The sequence below is a fragment of the Brassica oleracea genome, chromosome C5, assembly GCF_000695525.1.
Source record: "Brassica oleracea var. oleracea cultivar TO1000 chromosome C5, BOL, whole genome shotgun sequence".
Lineage (NCBI taxonomy): Eukaryota > Viridiplantae > Streptophyta > Magnoliopsida > Brassicales > Brassicaceae > Brassica > Brassica oleracea.
The window spans coordinates 9,189,944-9,201,775 of record NC_027752.1 but is presented as its reverse complement, the minus strand read 5'-3'; the positions used below and the strand labels follow the sequence as shown (position 1 = coordinate 9,201,775).

Genomic DNA, 11,832 nt, shown 5'->3' with positions numbered 1-11,832 from the left:
AGCATGCTACATGCATCAATAACGGCCAATAAAAATATTACCAATGACATTAAGTTATATGTTAGGAGGCTACATGCATAGATAGCGGCCAATGAAAATGTTACCACTTCTCAATAAATAAAAAAACTTTTGATTTTTGAGCATATCTTGTAAATTCTATTTATTAAGAAGTGGTAACTATATATCGATTAATAAAAAGGTCATGCAAAAAGGAAAAGTGGGACTGTTTAGTTTTCTTTTCGACAATGCACGAGCCATGGAATTATCCAATGGTTGGGAAGGAGCAATCTGACATGCAACCCAGAGGTAGTGAGATATGATTAGATAGAGGTGTCTTTGGGTGCACTGGCACGAATTACTCTTAATTAAATAGCGAGATATGATTCTGAGAACAAGTAGAAGAGAATATGCCTGATGGGAGGAGGAAATGAAGATTAGCTTTTGGATCACATTTAAAATTATAAGGGGGAACAAATAGGATTCTATCTTTCTCTTTTCTTATTGATAAAATCCCATTTGATTACTAGCCCTATCACTATCACTATTGATAGAATCTTATTACGGCTCTTTGCTAACCATCTAATAAAAAATATTTGTTTTGGAGCGGTAATTGTTGTCTTTTGTTGTTGTAAAAAGAATGTCATTTTCTCTTGTAGACGTCAGCTTTGGATCATAACGTGCGTCATACACCAACTTTGCAAGGCTTATCTTTGGTCAGAAACTAGACAACAAATAGCTAAACAAAAATATTTAAATTTGATGCAGCATCATTAGATTTACTTTTAGTTTACAACATTGGCACCAGACACACAATGAATGATACAAAGCAATTTAAATATAGCAACTTAATTTACGAAACAATCTCAGTTGTCTTTCTTTAGTTGATCGGCTGCAAAGCTGGTTTATGTTCAAGTGATTTAATGAACTGCAGGAACAAACATATATTTATCAATAGGTTCAGATTTCATAAAGATATGAAAACTGCATTGATGTCTTAAAGAACAAAAATTTCTCACCTGAGAGATCTTAAGATCAAGCTCGTTCCACTCCGAGGATGAATCGCTTCCTGAAACTATTCCGGTTCCTGCATAGATCAATGCTCCAAGACCCTGAGAAACACACAAAAATAAATAAAGAAGAGATCAGATACGTGCAATGACATAACTGTAAGTTTTCTACACTGAGTAAAGTTGTTATAAGTAAAAGAAATACTCACCTTCTCGACTAAAGCAGATCTTATGCCTACAGAAAATTCACTCTCTCCACCACCAAAATATCCAACAGGTCCAGCATACATTCCTCTATCAAATGACTCTAAAAAAAGAAGAAGAAGAATATGAATCAAATCTCAGTACATAGGAAAAACTTATCATAACCCACTAAGTGTAAGCATCTATTTTAGTGCTAAAAGTATAAAATGGCAAAATCAAAGCATATTTTACCAATTTGCTTAATCAAAAGCCTTGCTTCATCTACTGGACATCCGCAAACAGCTGGCGTTGGATGCAAAGCAGTTAAGATGTCAAACTGAAAATAAACAAAACCATATTTTGGAGTAAATAGTAGCTTTGTTCACTCAACGCCAAGATGACTATAAATGAATGTAAATATATTCAAATAAGAAGCACAACAAATCAAGTGATTAAGTTGGTCATGGCATATTAAACCATACAAAACGGTTATCTAACCTCATCATCTTCTCTTCTTAGCTGCCCTGCCAACTGAGAATATAGGTGTTGTACTCTTGCAAGCTTTCTCACTGTTTTGGGGGGCCTCACAATTACTCTGTCACATATAGCCTGCAAAGCAGAAGATGAAACATGTTCTAGCATTTCTTTATTCATAGAAAACTAAGTTTTTTTCATAGACAACTAAGTTTCCACTAAAGAAAGCTGATTGTTGTATGAAACAAGTGACATAATTATTATTATTAAATTGTCTAAAAAATGTAAATTAAAGGCATTATTCTAGGCTTCTACTTGAAGCAGGGAACTGCGGTTCATGGAGAACATACATTTAGTTGTTCTCTTATTTTCTCTCGCACAATGGAAAACTCAAGATCGTCTTTAGGACTGCAAAAAATATTTGCAAATGATATCAGCCTGCATACTTATAAGTTTCTAAACATGCATCCAATAAAAGTATTGACCTCGTTAGTAAGTCACGCTCTATTTCCATATCCGAAACTGCTGAATCACCTCTAGGCCTGGTTGCAGCCAACGCCTCGCTGCAGACACCTAGATGTTTTCTGTGGAAGAGTCTCTCAGGCTGTTCCATAAAGATGTATGTCAGAACTCAGAACCAACACTTGATTCCACATTTTTTCTCAGCAGCTAAACAACAGAGTGTGTCAATATCTTATTTATAAGGATGTAGACGTAAGTATAAACCTACCGTGTTTCCTATGAATGCTGGTGCACCTGGTGGCTGAAGACAGAATTGATACGCGTCTTGTCCTTCACGCTGTCATATTAACAATTAGGCTGAGGTTTGAACATTTACAATGGCAATAACCGTAGAAAGTGATTAGAGTAAAGAATGGGCTAGGGAAGAAAAGACACCTGCAACCGTGCTAACCAAGCAATAGGATCAATATCGGTATCAGTAATGATTCTAGTGCTGCGTGCAAGCACAACCTGATTCCCAAAACCAAAATCATCAGGTTCATGAAAACCAATAAATGAATTAAAGTAAAAAATAAGATTTATATATGGTTCCTAAAGTACCTTGCTTAGGGGTGAATTTTCGGCCTTTATAATCTCCAGAGCACTAGTTACAGCAGGGTGATAGGCTCCTTCACTAGGAACATGGTTCTTGCTAACAACAGAAACTCCTAAAGATTCTCTCTTTCCTCTCTTTATTCCAGAAGAAACCTGATTGAACCAAGTATAAAGATCATCCTAAGACTTTTTTTCTTTTTGCTGTACAAGCCAAGTAAGGAGCAGAGTTTTCATAGGATAGTGAACCTGAAGCATAGTCTCCTGAAGTGCTTCAATAGCATTTTCAAGCGTCCATGAGATCTCCTCGTCCCAAGCAACAGTTGCAGCCAGCATTGAGTTGTCCCCAAACTCAACAAACTCGACCTATGAGGCTATGAAAAGTATCATTCAACCAATAAAAAATGGTAATAAAAACTTTCTTGAAAGAAATCAAGATTGTCTGTCATACCTGAGGCACTGTGAAATAAAAGGAGCCAAACTGTTCCCATTCGACAGCGATCTTTCCTCTAGCATCAAACCGAAATCCACCGTACGCACGAATCAAAGGAGACGTCGAAGACAGAAACCTTAGAAGACAGACACCAAACAACAACACAATGAATCAAACTTTCATGAACATCTCGAGTTTCTCTGTTCTTGTAATACCAAGAAACTACCTTCGGATACATCTCCAGTGATCATGAGAGAATGGGCTCAGATCACGGAAAAATGCAGCAGACCCGATTCCAGCAACACTGACCGGATTATGATCAGATGATCCATTCACATTCTCGCTCGCCAAGTCTTGGAGAAGATCTTGACGGCCAGCGTCGCTGCGACGACATGAAAAGAAACTGCGAGGAAGAGCATCATTTTGCGCATGAAGCCAATCTATTGCACCGATTGTCTGGTCAATGGGCACCTGTTGGTCACAAGATTTAAAAGGTCTTAGAAAAGTTATGGTTTTTGTTTTGATTTTGCGCGGGAAAGATTATGAATATAATGAACGGAACAAAGCCGTGTTTAATAAGGTTTTCAAATTTGACGTAAACATGAATATAATATTTTACAATAATTTATTTTGTAATATACTGTAGAATTTTAAACTGAATAAAAGAAAAGAAAAATATTTTTCAAACTGAATAAAAGAAATATTTTTGGTGTTTTGTTACTTTTACAATAATTTATTTTGTAGAATAATGTAGAATTTTAAACTGAATAAGAGACATATCTTTTTGGTATTTTATTACTTTTACAATAACTTATTTTGTAAAATACTGTAGAATCATACACTGAATAAAGAAATGTATTTTTTCAAATTTAATAAAAGAAATTTTTTTTTGTATTTTCTTATTTATACAATAATTTATTTTGTAAAATATTGTATAATTTAATTTAACAATGATTCCAAAATAATTCAAATTCGGACCCCTGCCTCTAACAATAATATTTTTAAATAGTCATTCAATGATTCTTGCAACCGACAAGAGTAAATGAAAATAACATCACACATACCAATGCTGGATCTCCACGTGGCGTAAGTATGAATGTCTTATTGCACAAAATGGAGAAAACTATTACGTACCTGTAATCGGATGATACCGGATGAGAACGAAGGCGGTTCGGTTTTAAGGTTAGAGACGGCGGTTATCAGCTTCTCCGTCGCAATAGCCGGTGACGTAACCGTGGATAGAGTTCTTGTCTCTACCGTGCGAAGTGGCTCTTTATGGTCAGCCTCACACCCGTTCATGGCCAGCGAGCAGAGTAGGGACCTCTGTTTCATGCCGATGGTTTGTATTCGTTCATTACGTATATATATATATATAGTGAAACGCAACAAGTGAAAGATTTTGGAGAAAAGAAGAAGAACCTGGTGAGAGACACGAGAGGCAAGCTTGGTGAATGAGGTTGGAGAGTAGCTTTGGAAGATCGCAATGGAGTTTTGTTTTGTAAGATTTGTGCCCAGAAAATAAGATGAACAGTGAAGCGATGCCATTAGAGACTAGAGAGAATGATAAGCTAGATGTTGGTAATAATGATTTTGTTATGAAAGACAGTGAGAGTTGAAATGTGTGCATTGGTATGGCTTTGTCTGAATTTATAGGTGGCATGACCCTCACGTAAGAAATACTACAAATAAATTAACAGTGATCGTGAAACGGGATCGTGTTAAGTTAAAGTTTCATTTTAAATTTTCAGCAAAACTGTTTTTTTTTCAGCAAAACTTGGTGATTCCGAAAGATATTAATGTCTAAAGTATGTATATAAAACAAAGTACAGCTATGTTATTTAAAATGTTTCCCTAATTGGTAATGAAGATCTTTGGATCGGATTAGATTAGATCCACTAAGAAATAATTCACCACGAATGCGTGACCACCATTCGTTGTCATTGTCAAATATACTTGGTGGGTTAGATAAACGTTCGAACAAAGTCATGATCGATCTTCTTTGATATACACATGAGTAGATTTTTTTTTTTAATTCAAGGGATATATGGGCTGAAACTCAACTAATCTTTTGAGAAGAACAATACCGACAACTTGTTTAACCCCAAATTTTCCAGTGAAACTTATAACATGATCTCATTTTCGTGAATCAAGTGACAACTTAATTTATGGGACTCAAACGTTGTCCTAAATTCTCTTTCTACCACCAGGTTTAGCTACGTGGTTCTCTAAAACCTAGTATGAGTTGGTCCGTAAACTATATATATACTGGATACAATTCTTATATATTCATAGTTATTCAACTTATTGTCACTCAAACTGCATGCAACTGTTTGGCTGGTTAGGTTATAATAGTGATCTTTCAGAATTATAGTGTTGTTTATGGACAATTTGTACATATTTAAATTTGTATTCGTCTAACTAACACACATACATTTATATTGGTATATACAAATGTCTCTCGATTTAATAAGAAAAACAATGATATTTTATTTGAAATCTTCACTAAACAACAAAACAAAAAAATTGTTAAAGAAAAGAAAATTGAAAACAATTATTATGAAACAAAGATCGTATATGAATAAACAAAACAAATTGACCACACAAATTTGTACCATTTGAAATTATAGTGTACAAAACAAGCTGTTGTACAGCTCAAAACCAAACTTAGGTTTAAAAATAGAAAGTTAAAACTAAAATTATATACCGTTTATAATCCTTATTCTATAAACATATAATTAATAAACATTTATAAATTCAGTTTCTTATAGTTTCTGGAAGGACACCACGAGGAACACGAAAATACGAAAACACGAGTGTACCTTGTTATTGGTAAATATGGGTGGTGATCAGTGTTGATGATCTCACAACCACTTGCTCAATGATTGACGTTTTTTCATCCTTTCAAGCTGTCTCTCATAAGTTCATAGTTTTTTTTTTTTTTTATAACATCCAAAAAGTAATTCTACGAAATCTTGCATCCAAATATGCGTGAACGATTAAATCTATTTAAAACACGGCTGAATAGACAATTCTATTCGAATGCATAATAGAAATTCTAGCTGGAGTCTCTTCACCACTAGGCCAAAACAAGTTAGATTCGTAGTTTCATATCTCTTATTCTCAAGATAAATAATTATTAGTGAAAAAATAGGACTACAGAATTTATTGGAACAAGTAAAAAAAAAAAAAAATTTGAAGTGGTACATACACGTTGGATATTTGTGTTGTAGTGGCTAAATAAAAAAATAACTTGTGGACGAATAGCGTTCTGGTAGTCAACATTGTAAGCTTTTTTCTCCTTCCACATCTCATACACCTACTCGTATATGTATCCGAACAATGACACCGGTGAGGGTAACGGTGACAAACCATTAGAGTATAAGCAGGGGAGTCCCTGAAATATTAGGAGCCATAAAATTTTAGTAAGGTTTTAACAAAAAAATATTTTTACAAAATTGGAAGCTTTTTTTCAATATAATTTTTTCAAAAAAAATTTGAGAGCCTGAGTCCAATGTTTCACTTCGCTATGATCAAGACCACTCCGGAATATAAGCTTGGGTCAAATGAACCACTTTTAGATAATCACTTTTTTGCTTTTGTTTGGACAAATAATCTTGACAAAAAGACAGATGTAACATTTGGTATGCGGACAAGGCCTTAAAGAGAAAGAGATTATCTGGACATTGTCGAGAAGATACACGATCAAGATATATGGTATAGACGTATAGTGGTTTAACCTAGTTTTTACTAATCATATTGTTAACCAAAAAAATAAAGATCATATTTTCTTGTAATTTTTGTACTTGGACATGATTATGATGTGGATTCACTGATCATTACCAAATGAATAATATAATATTCATACAATTTGAAAGATACTTATAATGGGTGTTAGATTTTCTTTGGGGGTGGAAAAGGTGTTAAGACTTTCTAGTTTTTATTTAAATTGTAGTAAGACTTTTCACAATTAAATGATATATGGTGTTTTAGACATCTTGTATATATGCTTTCAATTGGTTTTCATGTCTTTATCGAATCTTCATAGTATTTTTCGAGTCATTACAGGTCTGGAGTTGCATTGGATGGAAGATACACCAGCTGGAACAAAAAAGGTAGAAAACAGTGCAATTTGGTGATTTTCACGCAGCACAGTCGAGCGGAACAACCGGAGTGTCTGTTCCAGCGGCAGAGATATTTAAGCAAGTTTCCAAATATTTCGGGATTGTACCTAGGGTTTCCCCCTTTTACTCCCAGGCCGCCATAGACCTGTATATATATCTTTTCTTATTTTCTATTATGATTCGACGCTAGTTTTTACACAAGAAACCATTGGAGACTTTTGTACTTGAAGATTTGCTACTTTGAAAGGGAAAAGACTTCATCTCTCTCACCTTGAGAAGATTCTTGAACCCTATTTTATTTATATATTGATTCAGTATGTTTTCTTCATCTATTGTCTCTGTGATTTCTCTGTTCATGGTTGAATAGTCGCTTGTTAGATTTAGGGTGTTAGAGATCATGAATCAATGAGTTAGACACAAATAGGATTGTTATTCCTTGATATCTCTGCCTATTGCTAATCTTAATGCTTGTGTTAAACTGACCACTTAGCATCTGATCATAGGTTTAATCTAATCATCAAAAGTGTTTTAGGTTGCTAGAAAAAGCATAGATAGGTAATTTGTCCTTAGCCAACGAAAGCTGATGTTAAGGCAAATCGTGAACCAATTGAATCCGAACTTAATGCTTGTCATCATTCTCTGATCCAAACGATAGTTTAGGCATTAGGATTGCTTGATAAATTGGTAGACACCACGACAGTGGGTTTATCTATTCTCGTTATTCAAGTTCTAGATTGGCTCTTATTGCCTTCCTGAATAGTTGTGTAGCTCATGATCCTAAGTATCCCGATGAATCACCCTGAACTTAGCTCTCTTAATCATCTGAAAACCTTAAACGAATTTATTACTTGCTTGTTACAAAACCCTAATCTTAAAACCCCCATATTGTTTTAGCTTGATATTGATCATATAGAAATAAAGTGTAATTGTTGGTCTCTGTGGATTCGATCCTAAAGTGCTACATCGACATACCATTCGATTGTGGTAGTGTGCACATTAGGTTAATTGGTGTGCGTATACACATAATATCAATTTGGCGCCGTTGCCGAGGACCATCTTTTTACATTTATTTCTCGGTTATTTATTTAGTCTAAGACCTCTAACTTGCTCTATCCTTTTTGTTGCAGCTAATTTTTCAGGTGCATAACCAGTAGATATACTCGGAGAAACGCACAAGGAGAGTTAGTTACATTTAGCAACCAGGAGCTAGCAAGGTTAGAAAAAACAAACTGTCAACAATCAGGGCCGAACAACGCCATAATGGGCGACTACGGCAATCAAGAGCAACTCACTGCTCAGTTGCAACAGATGCAACAGTAGATGCTTCAGATGCAGTGGACCATCCAAGCTCAGCAGGATGCTGCTCAACAGGCTGCTCTCGCGCAGCAGGAACAACAGGCGCAGACTGCTTCAACCTTCCTTGCAACATCCCTTCTACTCGTTTTGCCATAGTTCCTCCACCCTACACCAGGCAGGACTTCGAGATCAAGCCTGTTTTGATCGGTTTAGTACAGAGAAAGGTGTTTTCTGGTCTCCTTACATAAATTCCAATGGAGCATATTGAGAGCTTTGAAAAAGTCTGCAGTTTCACTCGCGCGAATGGTGTTCCACCAGACTACATCATGTGCATGTTATTCCCATTCTCTCTTGATGGAAAAGCTGCACGGTGGTTGAACTCACTACAAGAAAACAAGTAGATCCCAACTGCAGAATCGGTAGGGAAACAGTCGCAAATTACATATTACGACTGAATAGCGACTAAACGTTATGGTCGTCAATCATCGTGTCGATAATAACAGCGGTCGGAAATTGGTCGCTAAATTACGACTACCTTACGACTAAATTACAACTAATTAAATCAGTCGGCAAATAGTCGGGCAACAGTCATACTATATTACGACTACACTCCGACTATTTAACGTCTATCTACAACTACTTTCTTGGCAAGTATTTCGTTTAAATGCAGTAGTTAATCAGTCGGATATTCGAAGTCGTTAATCAATCGGGTTCTTGTAGTCGTTAATCAGTCAGTTGTGTGCAGTCGTAAGTCAGTCGGTATTTTTAGTTATAAATCAGTCGGTACTCGCAGTCGTAACCTAGTCAATATATTTCTGACTGCTTATCGACTACAGTTATTTTATGAGTCGCTATTTAGTCGTAAAATATTTCTATTTTGATGACTGTTTTACGACTATATTCAGACTTCTTTTTTGTTATTTTAATTCGCAATTTTATTATTTGTGCTTTCTTGTTTGTGATGCTATTATATAGTAAAACAATATTTATTAAACAAATTGTGAATTAGAAAACACTAATTAATTTTAAACCTGAAAATGTTAACCACCGAAAGTTTACAAAAAATGTTACCTACCACCGAGAGTTTACAGAAAATTTTGACAAACAACTAAACAAAAGTCAAGTTTCATGTCCAAGAGACATAAACAAGAAAGCATGATCAGGTGGTGGAATTAGTAGATACGAACCGATCAAATCTATGATTCTTGGCTTTTGCTTTCAACTTTTTGAAATTCCTTTCAAAGACATACATCCACCTATAATTGACAGGTCCTCCTAGTTCAGCTTCGTATGGGAGGTGTACAGGGAGATGCTGCATTACATCAAAAAATGATGGTGGAAAGATCTTCTCTAAATTGCAGATGATCAAAACAATGTTTTGCTTTAGAATTTGGAGACGATCTTTCTGCAAAGTTCTCGAGCAAAGGTCACGGAAAAATAATCCAACACCTACAAAATTTAAAATATTATTGATAATTATAGATTAAGTTGTATCATTTAATATAAAATCAAAACAAAAAATTAGAACCTGATAATGCACGATGGACGTTTTTTTCAAGGAGCTCTGAAAAGATAAATGGAAGTAGCCGCTCCATAAAAACATGACAGTCATGACTCTTCATGCCAGAGAACTTGTTGTTCTCTATATCAACACAATTAGCTAAGTCTGAAGCATAACCGTCGGGGAATTTAACTTCACATTTCACACATTCCAATAAACTTTTTTTCCCGGCTTCGTCTAATGTGTAGGGAGGAAATGGAGCTTGACCATCATCATCAACATGTAAGTGTGACCGATCACAAATCTCTGATATATCCAATCGTGACTGGATTGTGTCTTTCGATTTACCCTTCACATTCATAAGAGTATTCATTATGTTGTCAAAGAAATTCTTCTCAATATGCATCACATCAAGATTATGTCGAAGGATTAGATCCCTCCAGTATGGCAACTCCCAAAATATGCTTTCCTTGTGCCAATTATGGTACTTTCCATATCCAAACTTCTTCTTTTCATGACCGTTTCCACCGCAAGAAGACTTTTTTGGTGGTTCAACACCTTTTAACTGTTCAGAATAAACTTGCTTACCAGTTAAAGAATCAGGTGGAAATTCATTTAAGGCGTGTTTTCCCTTCAAGAAATCCTTTTTATTCTTCCTTAGTGGATGATTACAAGGAAGAAATCTTCTGTGACAATCAAACCAACACGACTTCCTTCCATTAGGCAGATAAAAAGCCTTTGTATCTTCAATGCAAATTGGACATGCCAATTTACCATGGGTCGTCCATCCGGAAAGCATGCCGTACGCCGGAAAGTCGCTTATCGTCCACAAAAGCACGGCTTTTAGGTTAAAATTTTGATTCAAGGACACATCGTATGCTTCAACTCCAGTTAACCACAATTCTTTTAGCTCCGCAATCAGAGGTTTGAGGAAGATATCAAGACTAGCTCGCGGATGCTTTGGCCCAGAATTTAGAATTGTAAGAAACAAGTACTCCGTTTTCATGCACATACCCGGGGGCAGATTGTACGGAGTCAAGATCACAGGCCACAGCGAATGATTATGAGACATCCCAAATGGATTGAATCCATCTGTACATAATCCAAGATAAACGTTACGCGGTTCTTCGGCAAACTGGGGATGTATTCCTTGGAAGTTTTTCCACTCGGCCGCATCAGATGGATGACACATTTCTCCGTCTTTTGCTTGGTGTTCAGCATGCCACCTCATTGCCGCTGCAGTCTTCTTGCTCTGATACATTCTTTTCAACCTATCAGCTATAGGTAGATACCACATACGACTATATGGTACTTTCGTTCTACGTCGTTTGTCTCTCGGCTTCCATCTTTCTGCACCACAAAACTGGCACGTATCCCACCTTTCATCTTCTTCCCAAAATATCATACAATTGTTGATACAAACATCAATTGTATAATATGGGTGCCCTAAATTGCACATCAACTTTTCTGTCTCATAGTTTGAGTCGGTTGCCATGTTTCCATCAGGTAAATAGTCATTCAGCATTTGGCACACCGAATCCACACATTTTTCACTCATATTATAATCTGCCTTAGTTTGCAAGACTCGAGCAGCTAAGGATAACTGTCAGTGATCTTCACGACAACAACCATACAAGGGATTTTTTGCTCCTTCTAACAAATCATATTACTTTTTTGAATGGTTGCATGCATCGTCTACTACATTCTGGTAACTACCATCCGGGTAACTACCACCCTGGTGATAATTGTCAGAACTCACATTAT

General features: G+C 35.9%; 2 protein-coding genes across 2 annotated transcripts; both read right to left on the bottom strand.

The window, feature by feature from the left end:
- Positions 1-748: 748 nt before the first annotated feature.
- Positions 749-4,784, bottom strand: LOC106293190 (isochorismate synthase 2, chloroplastic-like). Its single transcript, XM_013728853.1, has 15 exons — positions 4,570-4,784; positions 4,285-4,473; positions 3,377-3,621; positions 3,169-3,286; positions 2,967-3,083; positions 2,727-2,873; positions 2,562-2,636; positions 2,395-2,463; positions 2,150-2,268; positions 2,015-2,072; positions 1,689-1,799; positions 1,443-1,527; positions 1,217-1,314; positions 1,017-1,109; positions 749-925 (listed from the first exon to the last, which is right to left on the bottom strand). Exons 1-15 carry the CDS (start codon positions 4,693-4,695, stop codon positions 878-880), a joined length of 1,698 nt encoding a protein of 565 aa, XP_013584307.1. The 5' UTR covers positions 4,696-4,784; the 3' UTR covers positions 749-877.
- A 3,775-nt stretch (positions 4,785-8,559) lies between these two features.
- LOC106344449 lies at positions 8,560-11,329 on the bottom strand. The gene is made up of 2 exons (XM_013783827.1): positions 10,169-11,329; positions 8,560-8,733 (listed from the first exon to the last, which is right to left on the bottom strand). Exons 1-2 carry the CDS (start codon positions 11,327-11,329, stop codon positions 8,560-8,562), a joined length of 1,335 nt encoding a protein of 444 aa, XP_013639281.1.
- Positions 11,330-11,832: the final 503 nt, after the last annotated feature.

What these genes read in the sequence shown, in the direction of transcription:
- LOC106293190 (XM_013728853.1), bottom strand. Translation starts at nt 4,695, where the DNA reads ATGGCATCGCTTCACTGTTCATCTTATTTTCTGGGCACAAATCTTACA. An exon ending in CCTCTCGTGTCTCTCACCAG is followed by an intron (nt 4,474 to 4,569) that starts GTTCTTCTTCTT and finishes GGCATGAAACAG; the next exon opens with AGGTCCCTACTCTGCTCGCT. An exon ending in GATCTGCTTTAGTCGAGAAG is followed by an intron (nt 1,110 to 1,216) that starts GTGAGTATTTCT and finishes TGTGTTTCTCAG; the next exon opens with GGTCTTGGAGCATTGATCTA.
- LOC106344449 (XM_013783827.1), bottom strand. Translation starts at nt 11,329, where the DNA reads ATGTATCAGAGCAAGAAGACTGCAGCGGCAATGAGGTGGCATGCTGAA. An exon ending in TGAAGAGTCATGACTGTCAT is followed by an intron (nt 8,734 to 10,168) that starts GTTTTTATGGAG and finishes TGCCTGGTGTAG; the next exon opens with GGTGGAGGAACTATGGCAAA.